Source organism: Erithacus rubecula (assembly GCF_903797595.1).
Source record: "Erithacus rubecula genome assembly, chromosome: 13".
Classification (NCBI taxonomy): domain Eukaryota; kingdom Metazoa; phylum Chordata; class Aves; order Passeriformes; family Muscicapidae; genus Erithacus; species Erithacus rubecula.
Genome location: NC_136665.1, coordinates 9131882 through 9155985, shown reverse-complemented (window position 1 = coordinate 9155985; position 24104 = coordinate 9131882). Strand labels below are relative to the sequence as shown.

Here is a 24104-nt window from a genome sequence, read left to right as displayed (position 1 = left end):
CTCCACACCAGGCACCCAGCACCTACCCTCTCTCCAGGCACTCCAGGGGGGCCAGCATCACCCCGGGCACCGCTCACACCGTCCTTGCCTGGGTCCCCAGGGTCCCCCTGCCAGGAAGGGCACAGGGGTCAGGGTACTGTGCCAGAGTACACAGTGCTGGTGCTGTGCTTTAGGGGTGGGATGAGAGGAACACTCAAAATAAGAGGCACAGGATGAGAAAGAGGTGGCTGTGCCCCATGCAGCTCCCACTGGGGGAGCAGGGGTCAGAGCCTGGTTGCAGAAGAAAGGCATTGAGCAGCACTGATGATCAGGAGCGAGCTCTGCCACAGGTGGGGACCACAATGCCACCCAGCACAGAGCACAGACCATGGCCAAAACTGTCCTGAGCCTAAGCTGGGTTTAAAAAAAAAGCAAACAACAGAATGCCCAGAGTGTTGGGTGCTGCCCCAGCAGCACTGTGGGGGTGGGGAGACAGGAGCACACCATCTCCTTTGGAACCCTCAGCCCTACAGGGCCTCCTCCCATCACAGGGCGTCAGTGTCAGCCCCTGTGCCCCTGAGTTCCATGTGCCTCTCAGTCGAGGTGCACATCAGCTGCACGGGGCAGAGGCTGTTTTGGGCAGGGAGGGCTTTATGAGCGATGATCCCATGGCCAGGCAGAGCCCAGAGGACAGCAGAGGGTATCTCACCACCAGCATCCAAAGCACACATTCATTACCTTCTCACCCTTTCCCCCCACTCCTCCGAGCCCAGCATCGACCTGTGGGGCAGAGAGGAGCTGCTGGAGCACACAGGGTTGGACACCAGCCCACGGGCAGGGAGAAGAGGGAGGCACAACTCACAGTTCGTCCTGGGGGTCCAGGAGGCCCCTGAAAGAAGGGCAAGGGAAGCAGATTAAGGAGAGCTGGCCCAACCCCAAGGAAGGCACAGGTGGCTCCAGGGTGGGGGGCCACACGTGGCCCTGCCATCACTCACCGGGTCCCCACGGTCACCCTTGCTCCCTGGTGCTCCAGGGCTGCCCTGCAGGAAAGAGGGATGGAGTCAGATGGGAAGGGAACGGGGGTCCTGAGGGATGAGGGTAGCCTGGGGTAAGGGTCGGTATGGGGCAGTGAGGGGTGAGGGGTGTCCATGGAGCAGTGGGTACATACAAGGGGTACTCACATTCCTGCCTTCAGGTCCTGGGTCCCCCAAGTCACCCTTCTCCCCGGGGGGACCACGGTAGCCAGGAAGGCCCTGGGGGAGGGCAAAGGGAGGATCAGCAGGAGCCACCCCGAGGCCATGGGTCTCTGTCCTGCCCCAGGGTGCCCAGCAGCCCTGCACTTACCCGGGGACCCCTGTCTCCAGGTTTGCCAGGCAGACCCGCTTCGCCCTGTGGGGAAAGAGAGGGTGAGTGTGGGGCAGTGGGAACAGGGGCAGTGAGAACAGGGGCAGTGGGAACAGGGGCAGGGGTCCTGGGGACCCTCACTTACCGGGGTGCCTTCATCACCCTTCTCTCCTCGCTCTCCCTGAGGCACAAATCAGCGGGCACCGGCCAGGAGAAAAACGTACAAGTCACCAGCATCCCCCTGCTCCTTGCCAGCCCCCCTTTGCTCAGGGCCACAGTGCCCCATAGCCCCTTGTCCCACACTACCTCCTTGCCTCGCAGCCCCATCTGCCCAGGGCTGCCTGCTCGGCCCGGCTCCCCCTTCTCCCCTGGCTCTCCTGGGTCACCCTAGAAAAGGGAGAGGCAACAGTCAGGGTAGAGTCTGGGCAGCCGGGAGAGAAGGGGCACAGCCTGCAGGAACAGCCCCTCTAGGGCTGGACAGACAGACAGGTGAGTGGACAGACGGGTGAGGGCAGTGCCATTACCTTTGGGCCACTCCTGCCTGTGAGGCCAGTGATACCCTGGTTGTTGGAGAGGAAGAGCATGTGTCACTGGGAACCTCAGTGACCCTTGACAGGGAGGGACCAGGCCCCGGAGCTGGAGCCCCAGGGTGCCCCCAGACTCACCCGATCGCCCTGCTCGCCTTTGGGGCCAGGTGGCCCTGGGATGCCCAGGCCAGGGGGACCCTAGACATGAAAGGACATAGCATGGAGCAACAGCACAGGCACCATGAGTCTGGGGAGGGCTGCGCCATCTGCCCTGTGCTTCCTACTCACATGGGCACCTTTATCTCCTGTGTCACCCTTGGGGCCAGGAGGTCCTTCTGGTCCTGGGACACCTCTGTCACCCTGGAGCAGACAAAATCAGCACACCAAACCACCCATTTTTTTTCCCCACTACAGCTGGGGACAACCAGGCCTGGGACCAGGATGAGCCCAACTGTGCAATCCCCCTCCCCAGCCCACAGCCATGCCCAGAGGGTGGAGGGCACAGCTGGGCCAGGGTTACCTTCTCTCCAACACCAGCCATGCTGGGAGCCTGGAGGGGAAGCAGAGGAGACCATGCTGGGCACTGCCCATGGCTCCCTGTCCTGGGGCTGGGGCAGGCAGAGGTGAACCCACTGGGCAGCATCACTTACTGGCTTGCCAGGTGGTCCTGGATCGCCCTGCAGAGAGACAGGTGTCACTGCCAACTCCTTCCCAACAGACCCCTGCCACCCCACTGAGACCCCACTTTGCCCTCACCTTCTCCCCCCGGGGGCCAGCTGGTCCTGGAGCTCCCTATGGCAAGATTAGAGACCTCAGGGGGCTGGCAGTGCCTGGGAACATGCACCCAGAGCATGGCAGCTCCTGGCTCCACAGCATCACACCCTGACTCACCTCTCTGCCTGATGGCCCTGGGTGCCCTGGGGCTCCCATCTCACCCTGCAGGAGAGGAGGAAGGGGAAGGTGTGTGGGGTTTCTGCTCCAGGACAGAGTAGGCATCACTCCACCATGCACAGCTGTCCCAGCACACCTACCTTAACACCCTCTGGGCCTGGCACACCACGGTCTCCCTGCAGAGCAAAGCAAGGAGGGTTTCAAGGAGCCTTCCTCCCTCTACATCATGCTGTCCCCTCCCCATACACTGCCCCAGAGCTCCTCACAATTCAGTCCTGAGCCCCATCCAAGACCACTGGGCTGTGACAGCAACCCCCAGGCACAGCCACCACCAGGTCTCAGGGGCACCAGGACTGGCCAATGCTGCTCTGCTGTGGCACATCTCACCTTCTCGCCTGTCTCTCCCAGCTCGCCCGGTGCCCCACGGTCTCCCTGGTATAGAGAACCACAGGGTCAGGAGCAGCAGAGCCTTTGGGGGACATCCTGAGTCCTGGCACAGAACCCAGAACCCTTTTCCCCCTGCCAAAGGCATGGCAAGAGTGTCCCTTTGGTCCCTGCACCACTCACCTTCCTGCCCTGCTCCCCTGGTGGCCCCCGAGGGCCCTGCAAAGGACAATGGAGCGTTGTCACCTTGGGTGTCACAAGGCAAATGCCCAGGCTGCATGAAGCAGGAGCTCTCAAGTGTGCCCTCAGGGCTTGGCTCTTGGCATGGCCAGCTCCTGCCTGCCTTACCTTCTCTCAGGAAACTCACCCTGTCTCCTGGGTCCCCAGGACGGCCAGGTGACCCTGGGAAGCCTTCTATGCCATCACCCTAGGGATTTGGAGACACAATAGCCATGCTCATGACATGAGGATGCCCATTAGATGGGAATCCCTGCTGGTGAATGCTGTGAGGTCCAGCCCCAGGGGGGAGCATCCCTGCCACCTTCTTACCTTCTCTCCCTTCAGGCCAGGGGGCCCAGCAGGTCCCCGAGGCCCAGGGTCCCCAGGCAGGCCCTGCAAGAGAGAAAATCTCAGCTCCTGGGAATGCAACTCACCCTGGGCACACATAGGCACTGCAGCCCTGATCCCCTCTGCCAACCCTGTTGGTCTAGGGGTTCCACTCACTGGGGGTCCAGGATCCCCTCGAGGTACTGCCCCATCTACGAATCCAGGGGGGCCCTGCAGAGAGAAGGGTCAGCTCCTGTGTGGTTGCGCTGAGGGCTCAGCCCTTCCCAGCACCCTGAGAGTCTGCAGTGCCCTTGGACACTCAAGGGACCTCAATCCAGTAGGGCAAAGAGGTCAGGGAAACACACAGCCACTCACCCTTTCCCCTCGGTCACCCTTTTCTCCCTGCAAGGATGAAAAAAGCAAATAAGGGCAGTTCTGGGCTGTTGCCATGCCCCCCTTGAATAGAAGAGCAACATGCTGGGTAGAGCCCATCATCAATGGCATTAGGGTATGTGCATGCCATCTGCCTCTCCCCACACTGCCCAGTGCCAGCAACAGCTGGTGCAGGCACAGCTGGTGGAGGCACAGCCCATGAGCAGGGCAGGAGGAGCCCACGGGGGAGCAGCTCCAAGGTGCTGGCTGCTCTACCATCCACCTCCCCACACATCCCCAGCCATCCCCATGCAGCACCGGGGGAAATACCTTCACAAACTCTCCAGGGGGTCCTGGTAGCCCCATGGGTCCAAGTGGACCAGGGGGGCCTGGATCACCACGGGGCCCTCGTGGGCCAGGGATCCCAGGTGAGCCGGGGCTGCCCTGGGGGACAGAGGTGCTCCATCAGCTGAGGCTGTGCTGTGGGCTGGGGGTGCTGGCAGAGACCCCTTCACATCCCTATCCCACACCTACCGGCACACCTGGCTCCCCTTTCTGGCCTGGCAGCCTCTGCTCTCCATCAGTGATCACCCTGGGCTCTCCCTGCACGAGGAGAGGGAGCAAAAATCAGTGACAGCATGTGCCCTGCTGTGGCCACAGCACCACAAGGCCAGAATCTGACAGAGAGATGGGGAGACCCTGGGGCCAGGAGATGCCAGGCACCAAGATGTGCCCAGCAGGGTCCCCAGTGCTGCTCAGGGACCCCTGTGGGGCGGCCCTCTGTCCATCACCTACCGGTTCACCTTTCTGCCCCTTTGGACCACTAGGTCCTGTGGGCCCCCGTGTCCCCTGGGAAGAAAAGATGACAATGAGATGGGGTGCTGGGTGTGAGAAGGGTTGGAGAGTGCTGGGGCCATACTCACAGGATCTCCTCGAGGACCAGGGATGCCCTGGATGCCCTAGAAAACAATAGTTCAGGAGGTGAAAATGTCCCTGCCAGCCAGGAAAGTGAGGATGGAAGAGATGGGATGGGGTGGCATGGCATGGCATGGCATGTCATCTCCAACCAAAGCAAGGATAGACTTTGCTGGGATACACACACAGGAGACAGCAGTGACCCTGCCAGCTGCTCTAGCACAGGGAGCAGGGAAGCAAAAGCTGGCTCAGGGACCAGGCAGGGCTATGGGATGTGTAGCACCAAAACAAAAGGACACCCTTACTCACTGGCTGCCCAGGTAATCCAGGATTCCCAGGGCGTCCAGGGCTTCCTGGTGTCCCATCAGCTCCAGGAAATCCCTGCAGGACAGAGGAGCATCATGCCAGCATCTGCTGTACCCCAGCACTGCCAGACGCCTCCAGTGCCCCAGGCAGTGGTGGTCCCAGCACTGGGAGCTCAGGGCACCCGCAAGGCAGAGCTGGGATCCAGTGGGCCTTTCCCCCATGTGCTGAGCTGAGTTGTGAGGGTGCAGTGTGGGGCTGGACTGGGGTTCTTCAATGGGATTTTCCCTCCAGTGTGGGTGGGGAAACCAAAGGGACAGGGGCATGAGAGGCCCCAGGGAGCCAGGTCACTGTGTCCAGGGATCCTGAGGTGCCCAGGTGAAAGGTCAGAGGTACTCACCCTGTCCCCCTTCTTGCCCAGACTCCCAGCACTCTCTCCTGGTGGACCCTGTGGTCCTGGTGGTCCTGGAGGGCCAGGAAGCCCATGGCGACCCTGGAGACACAATGGAGAGGACAGGCTGGGTGGCAGATGGTGGTCAAGAGGTGTTATCCTTGCCCCACACCCACCCACTGCAGGTCAAAGGAACAAGGGAACACGAGGACAAGGGCATCCTCTCCAGGGAGCTGCCCCTCTTATACCCCCCTCCATCAGGTTATTACCGGCTGCCCAGGGAGACCTGGTGGTCCCATACGTCCTTGCAGTCCCTGCAGAGACAAAGCCAGTAGTGAGTGTCCCCTGTGAGCTGGTGTTAGCATGGTTTGGGAGATGCAAATCCCCCAAAGCCACCAGCTGGTGGCAGGATGTCACCAAAGCACTCACTGCCTCTCCGCGGTCTCCCTTCTCGCCCTGCAAGGGAACAGAGGGAAGGGGTTAGGGGCTGGCACTCTTGTACTTAACTCCCCACTGGGCTTCTGCCGTTGGTAAGTAGGGGTCCCTGACCCATGCTGAGCACCTGTGGCATGGCACAGCCTCGAGAAGCTCACCTTGGGGCACTGCACAGTGCAGGGCTTTGGCTTCGGCACTGGCTGGCAAGAGAAGACAAGCCTGCGTGAACCCAGGGATAGGAGACCCCCAGCTTACATGGGGCTGCTCCCCCTCCACACCCCCCGAGGTACTCTGGCCTTACCTTGGTGGAGATGATGGTGCAGAGGTCATCAGTGAGCTCTCCCTCCAGCTCTGTCAGGTCACTGCCATGGTAGATGTACCGTGGGTCCTCACTGGTGACCATGCGCCGCAGCTGCTCCCGGTCTGCCCCCTCCATGCCCACTGCCAGCACCTGGACCCCTGTGCCAAGAGCACCCTCAGCACCCCACACAAGTCCCTGCACACCCTGATGAGACCCTATCCATCCTCACCCCCAGCCTTGACATCCCTGGCCACAGTGATGGCATCATCTCCAGAGGGGCTGTCAGCCAGAACCACCAGCACTGCTGGCACCCCAGCACGGCGCCCTGCACCAGGACTCAGCAGATGGGTCCTGGCAAAGGTGATGGCAGCCCCTAGAGAGGGAGAAGGAAGAAGGGACAGTCAGCAGGATCCTGGAAACCACTGCCCCAGCTCCTAGTGCCACCCCTCACCAATGGCGTTGCCGCTGGGCTCCTCGTAGCGCATGGCACGGATCTGTTCCAGCACGGTGCGCAGGTCGCTGGAGCGGTTGAGGAGCAGCCAGGGCAGGCTGCGGTAGCTGTACGTGGCCAGGGCCACCTGCAAGGGTGCAGGGGAGTAGTGGACACCACGGCCCACCCACATCCCACCCCGTGCCCCCAGAGCTGTGGCAGTAGCCTACCTGTGTGCCCTCAGGGCCCAGGCGCCCCAGGGCCGACACGGTGTTGGACAGGAGGGTGCGCACAGCGTCGGCACCAGAGGAGCTGTTGCGGGTGCCGTGTACTAGGAAGACCACGTCACCCAGGGCATCCCTGCAGACTGTGAGCCAGGAAGGGATGAAGCCAGCACCAGAGTGGAGCCCAGCCCAGCACAGCCCATCCCTGCAGTGCCCCCACAGTACCTGTGCGCTCGCTGACGGACACCTCGGTGCCCGGGGCGCTCCCCAGCAGTGGGCGGAGGGTGAAGGTGTAGCGCTGGCCCAGGCGCAGCCCAGAGACCTGCTGGGAGCTGGCAGTGCTGGGCAGCGTCTGCCCCCTCTCCCCACCAGCTGCCACCCAGGGGACAGTCAGAGGGATCAGCGAGCCCCTGCGGGGATGCTGCCCGCTGTCCTGGGGCCACCCACTCATCTCACCTGCGGGAGGACTCCAGGAGAGGATGTAGCCAGAGGCACCAGGGACTGGGGTCCAGGTGAGAGTCACCGAATCTCTCTGCACCTCCATTACCCGCAGGCTGGTGACGTGGCTTGGGGGAGCTACCAAGGGGGAGGAAAGAGTGTCCCAGCTTCATGGGGCATCCCCCAACCTGCTCCCTCCCCAGCCCAATGCTGGGACAGTCCAGTCCCTGGATGCCCCTCTGGGCTCAAGCCAAGTGTCAGGGGGCTTATGCTGCCTTGGCCCCAGGCAGTCCCTTACTGGTGATGGCAGTGATGGTGGCTGGCTCACTCTCTCGGCTGCCAGCCAGGCTGGTGATGCTGATCTGGTAGCGCCGGCCCGGTTCCAGTCCCGACAGAACATAAGAGCTGGATGTGGCTGGGAGCTGCTGGCTCTGCTGGGACCCCCCTGGCAGGGGCAGAGAGGAGTGAGGGTGGAGGCTGGCAGGGACGCAGGGGTGCCAGCCAGCTATGCCTACCTTCAGCCAGGCGCCAGAACAGACGGTAGCCGGTGCTGCCAGGCACTGGCAGCCAGGTTAGGCGCAGGCGATGCTCCGAGGCCTCGGTCACCTGGAAGCCACTGATGGAGTGCAGGGGGACTGCCTCCGCTGTGGAAGAGAGGGACAGGTGTTAGGGGCAAGAGTGCCCAGTGCCACCCCAGGATTATGCCCTCTGCCCCAGCACTCACGGGTGGTGACGACAACGGAGACGGGGTTGCCTTCCCGGTTGCCAATGAGTGCTGTCACCTTCACCGTGTAGGAGACGCCTCCCTCCAGGTTGGGGATGTCAAAGGAGTTGGTGTGGCCAGGAACTCGTCGGCTATTCTCCGAACCCCCTGCCAAGGATTGTGGCATCAGGCCCTGCTGCCCTCACAGCCCTCCCCCATCCCCGTCCCACAGTACCGTCCCTGCGGCTCCACACCACGCGATAGGCAGTGGCTCCCGGCACACCGACCCAAGTGACACGGGCAACGTTGCTCCTGGATGCCTGCACCTCCAGTTGGGTCACCTTCCCCACCTGCTCTGGCACTGTGACACCAAGAGGGCCACTGTCACTCAGGTTCAGAGCAAATGGCACCAGACAGCACTGCCAGGCGGGGGGTACCTCACCTATCCGCCCCGTGGCAGTGACAGGGCTGCCCTCACGGCCATCCACAATGGCTGAGACACTGACAGTGTAGACGATGTTGGCGTGCAGCCCCTCAATGGTGAAGGCGGTGGGGTCAGCAGGGAGGAAACGGGATTTCTTCTGACCTAAGAGATGACTGGGATAGGAAGGGCTCCAGCACTGCTGCCACAGCATCCCACAGTCCATACACTCACCGTCACTGCCTTGCCACGTCAGCAGGTAGCCCCCGGCACCCGGAAGCCCTCGCCAGGTGACCCGCAGCTGGCTGGGACCGGCCTCCATCACCCGCAGCTCCGAAATGCTGCCCACCTCTGGATACTCTGCACCACCCCACAGCACCACAGTGTCACCTTGGGGAGTCCAAAGGGACCCCACAGCCAAGCTGCCACCCCAGGGGGTTGCAAGGTGAGAGAGGACAGATGCATGCAAGAGTGGGAATATGCAGTACCAGAACTCCTGGCATCAAACCCTGCTGTGGACTTACTGAGGCGGATGGTGAGCGTGGCAGCACTGCCCTCCCGACTGCCTGCGAGTGCCGAAACACGCACCAGGTACGCAATGCCCTCCCGCAGGTCACCGAGCTCCAGCCCTGTCTGGCTGCCTGGGATGCGCCTCGTCCTCTCCGTGCCATCTGCCAGGAGCAGGGCAGTGTGGTCACCCAGTGTCAGCTGGTCAGGATTCCCCAGGCACCACCCGTGGCCCTGCCCACAGGCTCACCCTGGTTGTTGCGCACCACCACTTTGTACTCGGTGGCACCGGGGACACCGGTCCAGCTCAGCCGTACCCGCCTGCCCGACTCCTCAACGAGCCGCAGGTCTGACACAGCACCCACGGGTGCCTCCATGCCTGTGAGGGGAAACGTGAGGCACAGCTGGAGAGGCACAGCATGGACAGCACGACCCCTATACTCATCCTGGGGGGTTCTCATGGCCAAGGCAGTCCTCAGGCTGAGCGATGCCCAGTGGAACATCCCTCCATACAAAAGGCTTGGAATGGTGGGGGTCAACTCAGGGAACCCGCAGCAGCACTCACCTGTCTGAAAGGTGGTGACAGGGGTGGCCACCTCCCCCCCATCGTAGAGTGTGTAGAGGGTGATGCGGTACTCGGTGCCTGGCTTCAGCCCTGTTAGCTGGTAAGTATTGGTGCTGCTGGGGAGAGACACCGTTCTGGGGGGCTCTGGTCCTGCAGGAAAGGAAGGATCATAGCCAGTTGCTGGCATGGAGGGCCCACAGGGGCAACAGGCACCCTGAGCCCACCTGTGGCTCTCTTCCACTCCAGACGGTAGCCACGAGCATCACGGGCACTGGTCCAGAGCACCTGGATGGATGTGGGGCCCAGGATGTTGGTCTGCAGCGTCTGGTCTGTACCTGCCTCTGCAAGAGGGACCCCATGGGCCAGGGTACCTTGTGCCCCTCTGCTGCCAGCCACCCAGCCCATGTGTCTGGTCCGTACACATGGCAAGGATAGGGGCTATGAGGGCTGGTCCCTGCCTCCTTCCATGCACAGCAGCAGGATGGCATCACCTGTACCCAGCACCTACCTGTTCTCTGCTGCACAGTGGCTGTGGGCCCCTCCAGCTGCCTGAAGAGTGGGGCCACCATCACCACATAGTCAGTGTTGGGCTGCAGCCCCACCAATGCGTGTGACGTCTGCCCAGCATCCAGGTCCACCCTGTGCCTGTCCTGTCCTGTGGGAGCCAGTGCAGCAGTCCCTTGGGGAATTCAGGCAGCAGGCACCACCAGCTCCCTCATAGGAGCTGTCCTTCCTAACAGGGGCCACCAGCAGAAGGGACACAAGCTCTGGGAGAGGAGCCTACCTGTGCGGGTTGCCCAGGAGAGCCGGTAGCCGGTAGCACCAGTGACAGGCTGCCAGGCCAGCAGCATACTCTGTGCTGACACGTTGTGGACACTCAGGTGCTGCACACCCACCAGGTGCCCTGTGGAAGTGAGGTGATTGTCCATCCCCCACATGAGAATGGAGCAGGGGGCAGTGGGAGCCACCTCCACCTGCAAATCACCATCTCCAGGAAGGCTCCTTGCCTCTGCTCATGGATGCTAACCACACTGAGGTCACTGAGTGCAGCCTGTGCTCAGGTGGCTCCTTCAAAGCATGCAACTTGTGCAAAAATGGAGCTCAAATGTCTTCCTCTTAATGCCTTAAATACCTTCTGTGGGTTAAGACTGCCTGGGGCAGCTGAAGGAATTGGTTTGCCAAACTCTGATGCTTGCAAAGATATTGCCTTGGGGCCTCACCCCCACTCCTACCCAGAGATGCTTTCCAACAGCCTCTGCCCTGGTGGAAACCACATTTTCCTCCCAAAGAGCACTGTACTCAAGCCCTGCATTTTTTCAGTCAACATTTTTTATGTCACGGGAGGAAAGCTCTGGTGGAAACACTCCCAGAAGGCTGCAAAGGAAATTGGGAGTGCACAGTGCTGCATCCTGCCCTGGGAGCAACTTTTGGGGCTCAGAACATTACCTGGTGGTAGCCACGTTCACTTGCATCCCCATCCCATTCTCACAGGCAGCAATGGGCCAGGCAGCCCCATCCCAGTGGGACACAGTGACTGGAGGGGGGCACCCCTGTGCTGGGACCCCAATCCCAACCCTGGCTAGGAGCAGGGCTGGGTGCAGCACTCACGTGTCCGGGCGGTGAGGGTGGCAGGGACAGCGGGCTGCTGTGCATAGCGGGGCTGGAGCATCACCACATACTCAGTGTCAGGCTGCAAGTTTCTGAGCGTGGCTGACTGTGCGCTGGCTGTCAGGCTCTTCTCCTCCCTTTGAGGGGCTCCTGGAAGGGTGAGGGGGGCACAGGGACATGGCACACACCCCTCCAGCAGGGAAGGGGTGTCTGTGGGCCTGCACCCTGCCCCGGGGATGCCAGTCAGTGCCAGGGGTGGGGAGCACTGGGAAGAGGCTGGGACGTGGGCCAGGGGCACCCTCTGGAGTGCCTGAGGCCAGGGTGGGGCTGCCAGGTGTGTGGCTCCAGCCCAGTCCCTGGCTGGGATGGGGTCTGCTGCCTGCCCCCCACGTGCAGCAGCCACAGGGGCACACGCCAGGCCCCCAGCCATTGTGCACGCTCAGGCACACACCCTGAGCCTTGCATGAAGCCTCCGGGCACAGGAATACACAGGCTGCCTCCACGCCCCCGCACACACACGCGCCCCACACCCGGCGCACGCGTGCCGCTGCTGTGGAACAGCAGGCGGATACACACCCACAGCACTGGGCGTGCATCCCTGCATTAACCCCCACCCGTGCATCCCTCTGCCCAGGGGGCTGCACCAACCCTGGCAGGGACCATCCCCTTACCTTGCACAGCATAGCTGAGGCTGTAGCCCTGGGGAGTTTCAGGGCCAGGCCGCCAGGCCAGCCGCAGAAACGTTGATCCAGTCTCCACCACACGAAAATCCATTATGGAGCCAGCACGGCTTTCTGCAGGCACACAGAAGCAGGGATGAGTGCCCAGCCCCATGTGCTGTGGGCACCCAGTGCTGCACTCACCATCCCTATGGACTCGGGCACTCACGGGTTCGTGCTCGGCCAGACACCGACTCGCCGATGCTGTTGGCATACTGGGCGGTGACAGTCACCAGGTACTCTGTCCCCACTCGCAGTCCCTGGAGCACAGTACTTGTCTCCCGTGGCCCCACGCTCACCTGGGCAGGAACAATGTCACCCCCTCATCTTCCCTAGGTCATGCATAGGACCACCAGGAACCCCCAGGAACTCCGAGCAGTCGGGGAGGGCACTCACCTCCTGCCTCTCTGCCATGATGGGCTGCCCTAGCCCTGTCAGTGGCACGTACTGCACCCGGTAGCCAGTGATGGGACCACTGGCTGCTCTCCAGCGGACCCGCAGATGGTCGAGGCCCCCCTCTGGGACCTCCAGGTTGGAGGGGCCAGTGTGGCTTGGCCCATCTGTAAGGCAGCACAGGGGCTGTTGGCTCCATGGTGCATGAAGCAGAGGGGAGATCTTGCTGGGGCAGCACAGATGTGTGCCCAACAGGATGGGATAGCCAGGAGGTCATTTTGGGGCAGGACAGATGCTAAGAATGCACAGTCCAGCACCCAGCACTGTCAGCACTGTGCCCCTCAGGGAGGAGGATGGGGGCCCATACCCAGCAGGCGCAGGGTGCCCCCAACACTCGTGCACACCCTGCGGGTCATCAGTGGCACCAGCGTGTCCAGCAGCTTGAAATCACCAACGTAGAAGAAGAAGGCCTCAGTAGGTGTTGAGGCCACACGGATCAGCTCCTTGTGGTCAGCATTCTTAATACCTGGGACAGAGGGAGATGATGGGTGAGGGAGAAACCTGAACCAAGCAAAAGACTCTTTCACATGGTGCAGAAGCCTCACTCACCCACGGCAAAGACCTTGATTCCCTGGCTCTTCAGTTTGGCTGCCGGCCCCTCAGCATCATCCTGGGACTTGCCATCAGTGATGAGAATGCAGATCTACAGGGACAGGAAAGACCTGCGGGATCTAGCATGGGGCCCATGGACCTGACACTTCTCCCCACATTGCCAGGGCCCCTGTTCTGTAGATACCTGTGGGACCCCAGGCCGGCGCTGCGTGGGGCTGAAGAAGTTGGCAGCAACGTAGCGGAAGCCAGCGCCTGTCCGCGTGTTGCCGCTCTTGTAGCTCAGCTGCTGGACGGCCCTCCGGACACTAGCACCATCAGTGTACTGGGAGAATGGAAACTCCACCCTGGGGAGTGCAGGGGGACACTGTCACTTCCCAGCCCTGCCACCCTGCACCCCACACACCCCCTGCCGTGGGCTCACCGTGGGTCATCACTGTACTGTGCCACGGCAAAGCGCACTGCCTTCTCACCCACCACCTGCACGAAGGGCGCCACCAGCTCGTCCATGAAGGTGCGGACAGCATGGAAGTTGTTCCTTCCAATGCTGGATGAGCCATCCACCAGGAAGGCGATGTCAGCCTGCAGCACATCCTCACACACTGCTGCGGAGCAGTGACAGCATTCAGGGAACAAACTGGCACTGTGGCACATTGGTGGTGAAGCCCTTTCATGATCCCACCCACCGTGTGCACCTCTCTGCACAGTGCTCAGCACCCACCTTGGCTCCTCTTCTGGGCCATGGCAGCTGGAGCACCCAGGAGGGCTGGGAGCACAGCCAGGAGCAGGAATTGGCTGCTCATCGTGGGAGCCTGCAGGATAGGATGCTGCCACCACGGTCTCACACAGCCCCAGGCCTTGGGGACAGCAGCCCGAGACGTTCCCAGCATCGCCCGTGCCAGAACTCCCGGTAGCGTTGGGAGGGCAGGGTGCCAGAACCACCGCAGGCACCGCACGGCGCGGGGAGAGCCCCGCTTCGGGCCGGGGCAGGCGGGCAGCAGCCGGCGGGGCTGTCCACGGTGCGGGGGATACAGGGAGCGCCTGGCCCGGCTACAGCCCGGCTTCTGCCTCCGCCACCCCTGCCCCGCGCCACCGCACCGGCAGCGGCAGCGGCGCACCCCGGCCGTGCTGCACCGGGTGCCCCCGCCCGCAGGGACTCCTCCCGCCCCAGGAAGGTGCTCTGGGGCAGCGGAGAGCCAGAGCGGGCAGCCCTGCCTGCAGTCCCCTGCCCCACCTGGCCCGATACCCCCGCGATGGCTACGCCGGCCCCCAGCCCCAGCACAGCCCGGCCCAGGCGGTGCGAGCCCCGCCACGGGAGGGTGGGCGAGTGCCCGGGGTGCCCGCTCGGAGGCTCGCTCCTGCCCCGCAGTGCCCCCACACCCGCGGCGGGACCCCCGCCACAGCTCCGCGCTCACCCACCGCCCCCGCGGGGCCGCTCCGTCCCGCTCCGTCCCGCTCCGTGCCGAGCCGTGCCGGGCGCAGGCGGTGCCGGCGCGCACCGGCCCCCGCCGCTCCCGCCCCTTTATGGAGGGCGGCCGGAGCACGGCCCGGGGGGAGCGGAGCGGAGCGGCCCCCGCCCAGCCCGGCCTCCCGAAGGGCTTTTCCCACCCGCTCCCCTGAGAGGGAAGGAAAGAAGGAAAAGCAAGCCGCTCCTCAGGCTCTTCCCGCTCGAGTGCCACCCCGGCTGCCCCGCGGCTGCACGACGCGCAGCGGGTCCGCGATGGGGATGGAGCGGGAGAGGGATGAACACCCGGGAACGATTGGTGCTGGATTTGCCACCAAGACCTCCGTCAGGGGCTGAGTGGGGTCCAATAAAGCTCAAGGCAGTTTTCCCTCCAGCACCTGCATCTTCCAGGAAGGCGAGCAGCTCTGGCACCTGCCAGCCAGGAGCTGACCACCCACATCCATCCATCCATCTCAGAGGAATGTGTCCTGGAGACCTGGGGCCTGGCCCCAGGAAGAGCTGGATGGAGATGCCACAGGAATTTGAGCCCCTGGCACCATCTGGGTTAAAGCCTGGCTGTGAGCACTAGCCCTGGGAAGAACACTGCTGGTGAAGCCCTGTTCCCCCTGCCAGCACAGCTCCCACAAGGCTGCAGGACAGTCAGACCTCGCCCAGGATCTTTCCTGCACACACGGCTCAGGGCTACCCATCATATGGGACCCTGGCACTCATGGTTCTAGTACGAGTGCTGGAGTCAGCTGTGGGAACATCATCCTGCCCTGCTCAAAACACCATCTCACAGCAGCCTTATGGCTGAGACCTACCCTGGAGCTGGAGAAACTTGCTGGAAAGCCACTGGTGATGTGGCTGCAGCTGCTGGGAAGAGGTGAAAGGGAGAAAATGCCCATCAAGGCAGGCAGGAACGTCGTGTTGCCCTGATCTTGCTTCCTGCCCATCCTGTGTCTGGTGGAATAGTCCCCTGAGGCTCCTTCTCAGCCCAGGGTGCATCCTTGACCCTCAGGGTGCTCCTGACTCCCAGGGCACCTGTGGGACCACACTGCTCCTAGGGGCATATCACACAGCACCTCATCATCCCCACTGGTGCCTGTGCTCACCTGGGGTTGACTGGGGCTCAAGGAACCTGTCATGCACCCAATGCCACCTACCCTGTGTCGCCGTGGTCAGCCCCCATTTCTGTCCCCAGCATCCCACTTACCTGATCCCTCCTGGCCACTGGCCAAGGGCCTCCCCTCGTCTCCTGGCAGGGCAATGGTCAGCTCCAGGGGCATCTTCTTGTGGGCAGCAAGGGGAGAAACAGTGGGGATTTCTGGGGCCCAGGGCCACCTCACAGCTGGGGGCCCGGGGCAGGGCCACCGGCCACCGAGCAAAGATGCTCCAGGGTCGGCTGCAGGCAACTTTCCCAGGCACAAGCTGTTCCCAGGCAGGGGAGGAGCGGCGATGCCCTCGCTCTTCTTAAAGGCACAGCAAGCAGTGAATCCCCTCCTCTTCATTAGCCTTCCTCTCCTTAGACCCCAGCCCCGGCCTCCAAACCTGGTGGGCGGGTTCCGAAGTTCGCCGTGGCCGCAGGTTTCCCCCTGCTGCCCCAGCCCTGCGGGTCCGGCCGTGAGTCCCGCATCCTCAGGTCAGCACCATCCCCAAACCCTCCTCCCGCCAGAGCCCGTTTAATGAAGACAGGGCGGCCTGTCCCAGTTAGACAAGGGGCTTCGTTAAACAGGAGCGGAGGGGCCTGCCAAGGGCTCTGTGGCTGGCCCCGGGCCCGGAGCTGGTGCAGCAGCCCCACAGCGCGGTGCCGGCGACAGGGCACGGGCGGCCGGGGGTCACCCGGCGGCCGGGGGCAGCGCTGGGGCGAACATCGCCCAGCGGGCACTGCAGGCGGCACTGGGACAGCGACATTGCACAGCCGTGCCAGCAGCTCTGCCAGCACCTCGGCCCCCAGGACTGGGGCAGGCACTGGTTTGGGGTGGTCCCCAAACCCCGGTCACCCATGGAGAGCCCGGCAGCATCCTGACCATCTTGCTAGCCGCATTTCCCTTACATGTGCACTGGAGTGGGGCACGCAGGGGTGCTGGGTCCCCAAAACCGGAGTGTCTCCGCCTCCGCGGTGTTTCCCAGCTTCCCTCCGCATACCAGGAGCAGGGAAGGAATCCGCGGCCCCCGGCGCGGGACGGTGCTGCCTGTGCAGATGGAGAGCGCCAGGTGTGAGTGATTCACGGGCACCCCCGCGCCGCTGCACGCCAGTCCCTCGGGGAACATCCCGAAAGGCTCTAAGCCCTTCTCAAAGCCTGCAAGTCTGGCAGCCCAGCCACTGGTCATTCCCACAGCCCAGACCTGGGGTTCCCCATCTCCCACCTGGCTCAGCCCCAGAGCCTGCTGATTCCTCTGCACTGACACTGATCAAAATTTGTAGGGCTGACCCTGACCCCTGACCCTGTGCGTGCCAACCTGGTTCCCAAATGACACTCAGCCTCTGGCCAGATCGTCAGACATTCCAGGACACCTCCACAGGTCCCAACAACCCTGTTTGCAGGGCACTGTCCAGGGAAGCAGCAACCCTGACCCTCAGGGGTCAGCCAGCACCATGGAAGGAAACCCCTTGGTCTGAGTGTGCACAAGGGAAGCACAGGAGCTGAGCTTCTCCCTACCCATGCTTGCCAGGCATGAAGCCTCACTGCTGCTTTAGTGTGAAACAAGAAGGAAATCTTCAGCCCCAGGTGAGGTTTCAGCTCTCTGGGACAGGATGACTCACACATCATGGTGAGACACAGAGCCTGCTGCACTGGGTGCTGTGGGGCTCGTTGCCCCCACCCTCTGCCCACCCCCTCCACCCGCTGCAGACACTGCCTCTGGTGCTGATCTGACAAGGGCTGGGATTCAGCACAACCCTGACAGGATTTTAGTTTTCTGGCCATACTGCAGTCCTGCAGTGCTCCTCACCCCAGCATGACATAAGCACCCCCAGTCAGTAGGGATGCATGGAACAGTTCTGGGGCTGTGGGAGGGAGAAACCACATCCCCCAGCACTTTTACACTGGGGAGAGGAGCAGCAGGGGGCTGGTGCTGAGGCGGGTGAGGAGTGGAGGAGCTGGCCAGAGCCTGGAAGGGAGCCTTGTCTGCCACAGGGGCTAGCTGGGACACGCTCCAGGAATGTCTTCCAGCAGCAGCCACTGCCAGCTCCACGATGTGGCACCCAGCCACCCAGACCAGCATCCCAGGAAGCAGGCCCATGACCCCTGGCCACTATCACCAGTGAGCTTGGGGACAGCCCAGAGGGACAGGGTCACACCCAGTGCAGCCTTGGGGAATACTTTTGCCACCCCATTGGACAACACAGCAGCCCGAGAGACCACAAAATAGACCAGGGTGGGAAATGGTCAGCCCTTACCTCCTGCTGACCTAGCCTGATGGGTCTGGGGTGGGAAAAAGCCATGCCAATCCTCCAGGCTTCACTTCAAAAGGGAAACAGACTGAAACGCCCCAGCTCCTCTGTGCCAAAGCGGGACAGCTTAGAGCACCATCGATCCTGCTGCTGCCCAAAGCCACATCCCTGTGGCAAAAGGAATCAAAGTATGACATCAGGATGAAGATGAAGCTCTTTCTGCCCAGTAGCTCTTGGGATGTCCAAAGTAAAGGGGATGCTCCCAGTTTGTGGGGAACTTTAGGTGCTGTGGAGGCAGGAGCAGTCTGGTGACTGAAGGATGATGGAGGCAAGTGGTCAAGCTTGGAGTCAGGCTGTTCCTGCTATTCCCCCACACCAGGACTCTCCATGGGGTGGGTACATGTCTCAACTCTCCCACAACTGCTGGGGAGGGATGGAAAGTTTTTCCTGCCTGTAAACTGTTGTGTCTGGAGGCTGCTGCCAGCACAGCTGCACATCAGCATCGCACGAACCTGGGCTGGACTGCTGCCAGGCCCCACTGGCCACGCAAAATGGGCTCAGGAGGGAACAGTGACACCACGGGGATGTAACTACTTGGCCAAGTAGTGCAAGAGAAGGCAGCCCTGGTCAGCATTATCTCAGAGGCCAGGTTGCTTCTCAGGGAAGCAAGTGAGAGGAGCCAGGCACACCAGGGCTCTGCCAAGGGCTGGCAGTGTTTTGCAATGGCATGAGGCCAGCATGCCAGAAAGGGAAGGTGACAATGGGGATGATGGAAGCAGGATAAGGAGCCAGGAGCACTGAATGGGGCTCTAGAGTCCCTAGTTACAGAGCTGCTCTCAGCTGCATCCTCTGGCTGGGCTTTGGGTGATGCTGGGGATACCCAGAGAGGCTGCACAGGGGCTGGGTGTCAGGAACCCAGGGGGAGGGTGCAAGCAGAATAAAAGCAGGGGCTGAAGTGCCCCATGCTGCAGGTGGCCACACACACAGCCTGACTCTTCTGCAGGAATCCAGCTTCTTAACTGACTGAGGCACGAGCTGCTCCCCTTCATTCCTGGCCCTGCAGTCCACATTTGCAGCTGGGTCCAGGCTCAGTAAAACCAACCTGCCTTGCCCTTGAGAATGGGCATGTAGGAGATGGCAGAAATGCAGGGATCAGGTGCAGCAAAGCTCCCCCAGCAACTCTGCATGGGGCCAGTGCTGCTTTCCCTCAAGCTGACAGTCGCATGGGGTGCTTATGCCCCAAAGATGCCCCAGCCAGCCCAGCACACACAGCTATGGAAAGGAAACTCCTGCTTCTTTGTAGAGGCAGATAAAAATTCCCTGCCTTGGGGTTATGAGGACTGAGGTGCTCCCAGCCCAGTCCTGGCTGCAGGGTTTGCAGGCAGCAGCAGGCAGTGGCTGGCAGCGCCTGGGGCACAGCCGGGCTTGGGGTGCACGAAGGGAGACCCAGGGACCTATTGCAATGCAAGAGCAGGGACTGGCAGAGCAGAGGGAGCGGCTTCCTCTCGGGTGCCTGCAGCAGGAGAAGATGAAGGGAAGCCGAGGGAGAGCTGCCAGCCCACGTCGCACACACACGGGGCGTGTGCGGGCTGGGCCGGGGTGCGCGGAGCGTGACTCGACACGCCGGGCTGCTGAGCCAGCCCGTGCCTGCCTGCACCCAGCACTGCCCAACCTGCACCCAGCCTGCACCCAGCACTGCCCAGCCTGCACCCAGCAGTGCCCAACCTGCACTCTGCACTGCCCAGCCTGCATTCAGCACTGCCCAGCCTGCACCCAGCAGTGCCCAGCCTGCACTCTGCACTGCCCAGCCTGCATTCAGCACTGCCCAGCCTGCACCCAGCACGGCCTAACCTGCACCCTGCACTGCCCAGCCTGCACTCTGCACTGCCCAGCCTGCATCCAGCGTGCCCAGCCTGCACTCTGCACTGCCCAGCCTGCATCCAGCGTGCCCAGCCTGCACTCTGCACTGCCCAGCCTGCACCCAGCATCCCCAGCCTGTGCCTAGCTCATGCCCAGCCTGTGCCCAGCCTGCACCCAGCATCCCCAGCCCATGGCCAGCCTGCACCCAGCATCCCCAGCCTGCACCCAGCCCATGCCTCTGTGGGATCCTAGGTACCGGAGCTGTTGGCAGCACAGCGCCCTGGGCCAGCTGAGAGATGCAGAGGTGAAAGGTGGCATTCCTGCAGCCGGCCCCTGGGAGAGCAGCCTGGGGCAAGGTCAGGTCACTGGTGCTTCCCAGCAGCCAGGGGAAAGCCAGGAAATCATCTGCAAACGCCAAGTGAAATAATCTGCCACACCTCTGTCCACCTGGAGCTCTCCAGCAGCATCCCTCCAAGGTGTGTGGCAGATGGGACAGCTCAGGCCCTGATGGGTTCTAGGGGGCTGTCACAGCAGGGGCTGCTCCTGGCCTGGCAAGGTGCTCTGCCCCAGATTTGGCATCCAGGGGCACCATGGCTTCAGGGGACTGGAGAGGCTCACAGGAGCAGCCAAGCAGGGGTGGCTGCAGGAGGCCAGGACAGAGACCAGATTGGCAGAGCCAGGGCACTTGCAGGAGCAACACAGCAGCCCCTGTCACATGTGGGGACAAGCTGCCCACCAGATCCCAAACCCTGCACCATCTCCACTCCCAATGAGAGTGGGGCAAGCACCATGAAGTCATGGCTGCCCCATCCCTCCTTCCCAACCCATGCTGGAAGGAGATGGTACAGGGGTAGATGGACAAGGCAGCACCACCTTCCCTGCACATGGAATCAGTTCTGCTGCCTGATGCTGAGCTTTTCAGGGAATCTGAAAAGTTTGCCCAGCTCCCAGCACAGCACCCAAGGACACAAGGCCAGCTTCAGTCTAACCCAGCCATGGGAACTCGCATGGACCCTGGAGAGCCTGCAGGAGAAGACAGCAGGGTGGTGACAGGGGCTCACAGACCTGCCAAGCAGTGGGGAAGAAATGCAGAGAGGCAGCATGTGGGCCTAAGAAGATAGAGCTGTTCCAGGGATACTGCCAGCTGTGCAAGAAGCTGCTCCTTGCAGGGGCTTTGCACACCTTGACGGGGCTGGATATATTTGTGTCTCCTTTCAACAGCAAGGACAGATGCCTCCCTGGCTGCAGGGGTTCAGGAAAGCTGTATTCCCAGCTCTTCCCAGGGAAGAGTGTTGCCAAGAGGAATACCTTGGCTATTCCTTGTGAATCTGAGGAGCCAGTGCTAAGAGGCCTCTATCCCAACCCCCAAGGATGGACATGCTGGACTGCTGTCCTAGGACCTAAAGCTCACAGTGGGCTCACAGACACTGCCTTCCCAAGACATGGAAATAAGGAGTCACTAATGCTTCGTGCTCAGTCCCTCCTGCTGCCACCCTACAGGTACCACTGGACCTGGCAGAGCAGCCAGCTTGTGCTCACAAGTGACAGCAAGAGACTCACACTCTGGAGCTGCACAAGAAGGAGATTGTCCACCTCATCTCTCCAAAATCATGTTTCTGTGCCAGGGAAAGGTTGTCCCTCTCTCACTCCTCTTTTGTATGATCCTGCTCTCACTTCTCCACTTCTTCATCTGGGATGAAGGCCTGATGGCTGGGAGGACAGGGTGGTTGCTCAATGCTTCCTCTCTGCCTCCATTCAAGTGTTTCACAACCTGCACCAACCCCCCTAAAAACTACCTGCAGCTCTATACAAATTTCTGGCAGGACTCCTGCAAGAGCCCCTGTCCCACTCTTGCTGGGGCTTGGCTGCTCCTTGCGCAAGGGGGGCCCAGCAGAGCCGTGGGGAGCATCCCCTGCAGCTGGAGGGCTGGGGGGAGACGTGCAGCCCTGCCAGGACCCTCAGCTCTGCCAGGGACAGGATGGCACAGCTCACACCCGGGTGTGGCAGGGGCCTTACCTGGGACAGGCAGGGGCTCAGGAAGGGGCCCTTGCCACTAGGGAGTTTGGGCTGTGCTGCAGTCTTTTGGTAAGGGGCTTTTGCAGGCCTTGGGCACTGAGAAAGGCATGTGGATAGCACAAAGCTCTTTTAGCCACACTTGCCCATACCAGGGGTATGTTGGCTCACAGTGCTGGATCCCCAGCAGCAGCAGAATACTGCTCTGAACATCTCACAGCTGACTGATGACCCACGGGAAGGAGGATTGAGGTCTGTTTATCAGTCTGTTAAGATAGTAGGGAGCCAGCACCCAGGGAATCAGCACTGCAGGAAGGGTCAGGCTCACCCCTATGTGTGGGGCAGCAGCCAGGCTGCAGGGGAAACTGCTGCAGAGGGATTCATGCAGTTCACGAGACCAGACTTGCCCTGTGTCTCTCCCCCACGAGGCTGTGCCATTGCTCCTTCAGCTCCTTGGCTGGGTGCCCGACTCCAGAAGAAAGGAATAAAAAGGACGAAGTACCCGCCCTGCCCTGTCGGGTGAATCGCTGTCTGTCACCATGGGAACTCCTCCCTCCCCAGGATGATTTCACATCCCTGTCGAGCAGGAGGGTGTGTCACCAGGATGGCACGGGGCAGTGGACACCACATCCCAACAAGGGCCTCACAGCTGCGGGGCAGGGTGCTGTGGAGCTCCAGGGCTGAGCAGCACAGGTGGGGGTCCCAATGGCGATAGGGGTATGATCTGCATCCTCATAGCGCACCCCCAGAGCAGTGACAACCAGGGGCTCCCAAGAGCTCCAGGTCCTTGCACAAACCACACCACCAGCACCTCTACATCCCTCTGTGTTGCCACCAAGAAGAGAAGAGCACAGCATCCTGTCTCTGGCCCCTCACCACCCTCAGGACTCACCTTGAACCAAGAGGACCATCCTCCATCCCCCTCGGCAGAGCCGGGGCAAGGTCACCGGTGAGTCACTGCCGCGCGTGCGAGGCAGGAACAGGAGACACTTGTGTTCCCACGTCACAGGGGCTCCTGCCAAGTGCTGCACATCTGGAACAGCAGTAAACAAAGCAGGGGAAGCGGGAGGACCAGAGCGGACAGCAGCCAGGGGCAGCGGGGACCTCCAGCCTCGCAGCAGCCAGTGGGGGAAGGGGTGGAAAAAGGACTGCCACGTGGAGCTGGGATGCCCAAGATGCAAGCACACTCACTTCCATCTCCTCCTGACAGCTGGGGCATCCTTCATGCCAGAGGAGCAGAGGGAGGAACTTACCAGAGACATGCTGCTCCTCACCAGGCTCCCTGTGAGAGACCCCAGGCAGCTATCCCTACCTGGAAATCCCACCTCGAGGTTTCATGGGTAGCACCAAGCCTGTTCCTTGATCACCACAAGCTTTACTCAAGAGTGGCATGACCTGAACTGGGGGCCATGTGTTTGGTACACAGGAATCTGTACAATGCTGAGCTCTACAGTGCACCCCATGAGAAACTCAGAGTGCACTTTCCTGAAATACATCCACTGCTAAATCCTGAAGCAACATCACTGTAGTTCCCTAGATTAAACATTCAAATGAGGAAGAAAAAAATCCCCTCCAGAAGAGTCAACTCACTCTTCCCTAAATATAACAAATCAAAGATAAGCAGCACGTTCCATTTGTAGCATTATCCAAGTGCCTACTCTGAATAAAAGTCACATGCAAAGCAGAAAGCAATGCACAGTACTGGGGCTGCTGTACAAAATGCTTTGCACACCAGAGTCGCTGTGTGCTGAGGGCAGTGCATGGGGAGCAGCTTTATTTCTGTGCATTGCACCTGGTGTCAGCATCCTCCTTGACACAGTGCCCCAGAAACCTGAATGCTTGATGTCACATTGCAGGCTCTTGGTGGAGCCAGGAACAGTACTCAGATATTCAGGCTGCTGTTTTCAGTATCTAAATGCTTTGGGCATTTAATCCAGCTTCCTTTGCTGTCCTCATGCTGTCTGTGCTGTGCAGCTCTCACACTAAAGCAGGATATGGAGCCTTAAATAACCCCAGATCGTGTCAGAGGCTCAGCAATAGATGGTGGGACACTGAGCAGGAGCAGTGTCTCCAGGGCACCCAGCAGGTGATCCAGCACAGGTACTATTGACACTTCTTTGTATGGAAAAAGTATCTCTTGCTCTCACAGATCAGGGCTGGAAGCTCCCCAGGCTACCATCCCAGCAGGCCCATTTTCCATTCCTGGGCAGATCCTTCTCCATGCCCCACACTTCAAATAGCTTTCCTGGGCATTCCCAGTGGTGGTCTGAACAGGCAACAAAGCAAGTCTCAGTATGGCAGCCCCACCAAAAACCTCACAGCCCTGAGGAAGGAAAATGTACGAGGGGAAAGGATGGGAAAGCAGAGACTTGCATGGAAAAGTGA

The 24104-nt window shown here is 61.4% G+C and overlaps 1 protein-coding gene across 1 annotated transcript in view; it reads right to left on the bottom strand.

Annotated features, from left to right (window-relative positions):
* Positions 1-14479, bottom strand: part of COL7A1 (collagen type VII alpha 1 chain) — a 29294-nt gene extending 14815 nt beyond the window's left edge. The window contains exons 1-58 of the mRNA XM_079317197.1: positions 14425-14479; positions 13727-13817; positions 13430-13610; positions 13193-13352; positions 13006-13099; positions 12764-12922; positions 12400-12563; positions 12173-12302; positions 11956-12078; positions 11285-11434; positions 10461-10580; positions 10185-10331; positions 9901-10017; positions 9677-9826; positions 9362-9490; positions 9129-9275; positions 8839-8964; positions 8626-8769; positions 8419-8544; positions 8205-8351; positions 7996-8124; positions 7779-7925; positions 7268-7618; positions 7049-7185; positions 6840-6966; positions 6618-6761; positions 6389-6546; positions 6246-6287; positions 6082-6108; positions 5922-5966; positions 5662-5754; positions 5268-5339; positions 4967-5002; positions 4839-4892; positions 4578-4646; positions 4374-4487; positions 4047-4073; positions 3849-3902; positions 3675-3737; positions 3493-3552; positions 3309-3344; positions 3129-3173; positions 2882-2917; positions 2742-2786; positions 2607-2642; positions 2501-2527; positions 2371-2400; positions 2139-2210; positions 1989-2048; positions 1848-1883; positions 1630-1710; positions 1469-1504; positions 1324-1368; positions 1161-1232; positions 975-1019; positions 842-868; positions 718-759; positions 27-107 (exon numbers count right to left, since the gene is read on the bottom strand). Of these exons, the coding sequence (XP_079173323.1) occupies positions 27-107; positions 718-759; positions 842-868; positions 975-1019; positions 1161-1232; positions 1324-1368; positions 1469-1504; positions 1630-1710; positions 1848-1883; positions 1989-2048; positions 2139-2210; positions 2371-2400; positions 2501-2527; positions 2607-2642; positions 2742-2786; positions 2882-2917; positions 3129-3173; positions 3309-3344; positions 3493-3552; positions 3675-3737; positions 3849-3902; positions 4047-4073; positions 4374-4487; positions 4578-4646; positions 4839-4892; positions 4967-5002; positions 5268-5339; positions 5662-5754; positions 5922-5966; positions 6082-6108; positions 6246-6287; positions 6389-6546; positions 6618-6761; positions 6840-6966; positions 7049-7185; positions 7268-7618; positions 7779-7925; positions 7996-8124; positions 8205-8351; positions 8419-8544; positions 8626-8769; positions 8839-8964; positions 9129-9275; positions 9362-9490; positions 9677-9826; positions 9901-10017; positions 10185-10331; positions 10461-10580; positions 11285-11434; positions 11956-12078; positions 12173-12302; positions 12400-12563; positions 12764-12922; positions 13006-13099; positions 13193-13352; positions 13430-13610; positions 13727-13808 (5397 nt within the window). The 5' untranslated portion in view covers positions 13809-13817; positions 14425-14479. The remainder of the gene's footprint in view (positions 1-26; positions 108-717; positions 760-841; positions 869-974; positions 1020-1160; positions 1233-1323; positions 1369-1468; positions 1505-1629; positions 1711-1847; positions 1884-1988; positions 2049-2138; positions 2211-2370; positions 2401-2500; positions 2528-2606; positions 2643-2741; positions 2787-2881; positions 2918-3128; positions 3174-3308; positions 3345-3492; positions 3553-3674; positions 3738-3848; positions 3903-4046; positions 4074-4373; positions 4488-4577; positions 4647-4838; positions 4893-4966; positions 5003-5267; positions 5340-5661; positions 5755-5921; positions 5967-6081; positions 6109-6245; positions 6288-6388; positions 6547-6617; positions 6762-6839; positions 6967-7048; positions 7186-7267; positions 7619-7778; positions 7926-7995; positions 8125-8204; positions 8352-8418; positions 8545-8625; positions 8770-8838; positions 8965-9128; positions 9276-9361; positions 9491-9676; positions 9827-9900; positions 10018-10184; positions 10332-10460; positions 10581-11284; positions 11435-11955; positions 12079-12172; positions 12303-12399; positions 12564-12763; positions 12923-13005; positions 13100-13192; positions 13353-13429; positions 13611-13726; positions 13818-14424) is intronic.
* Between the last annotated feature and the right edge of the window lie 9625 nt (positions 14480-24104).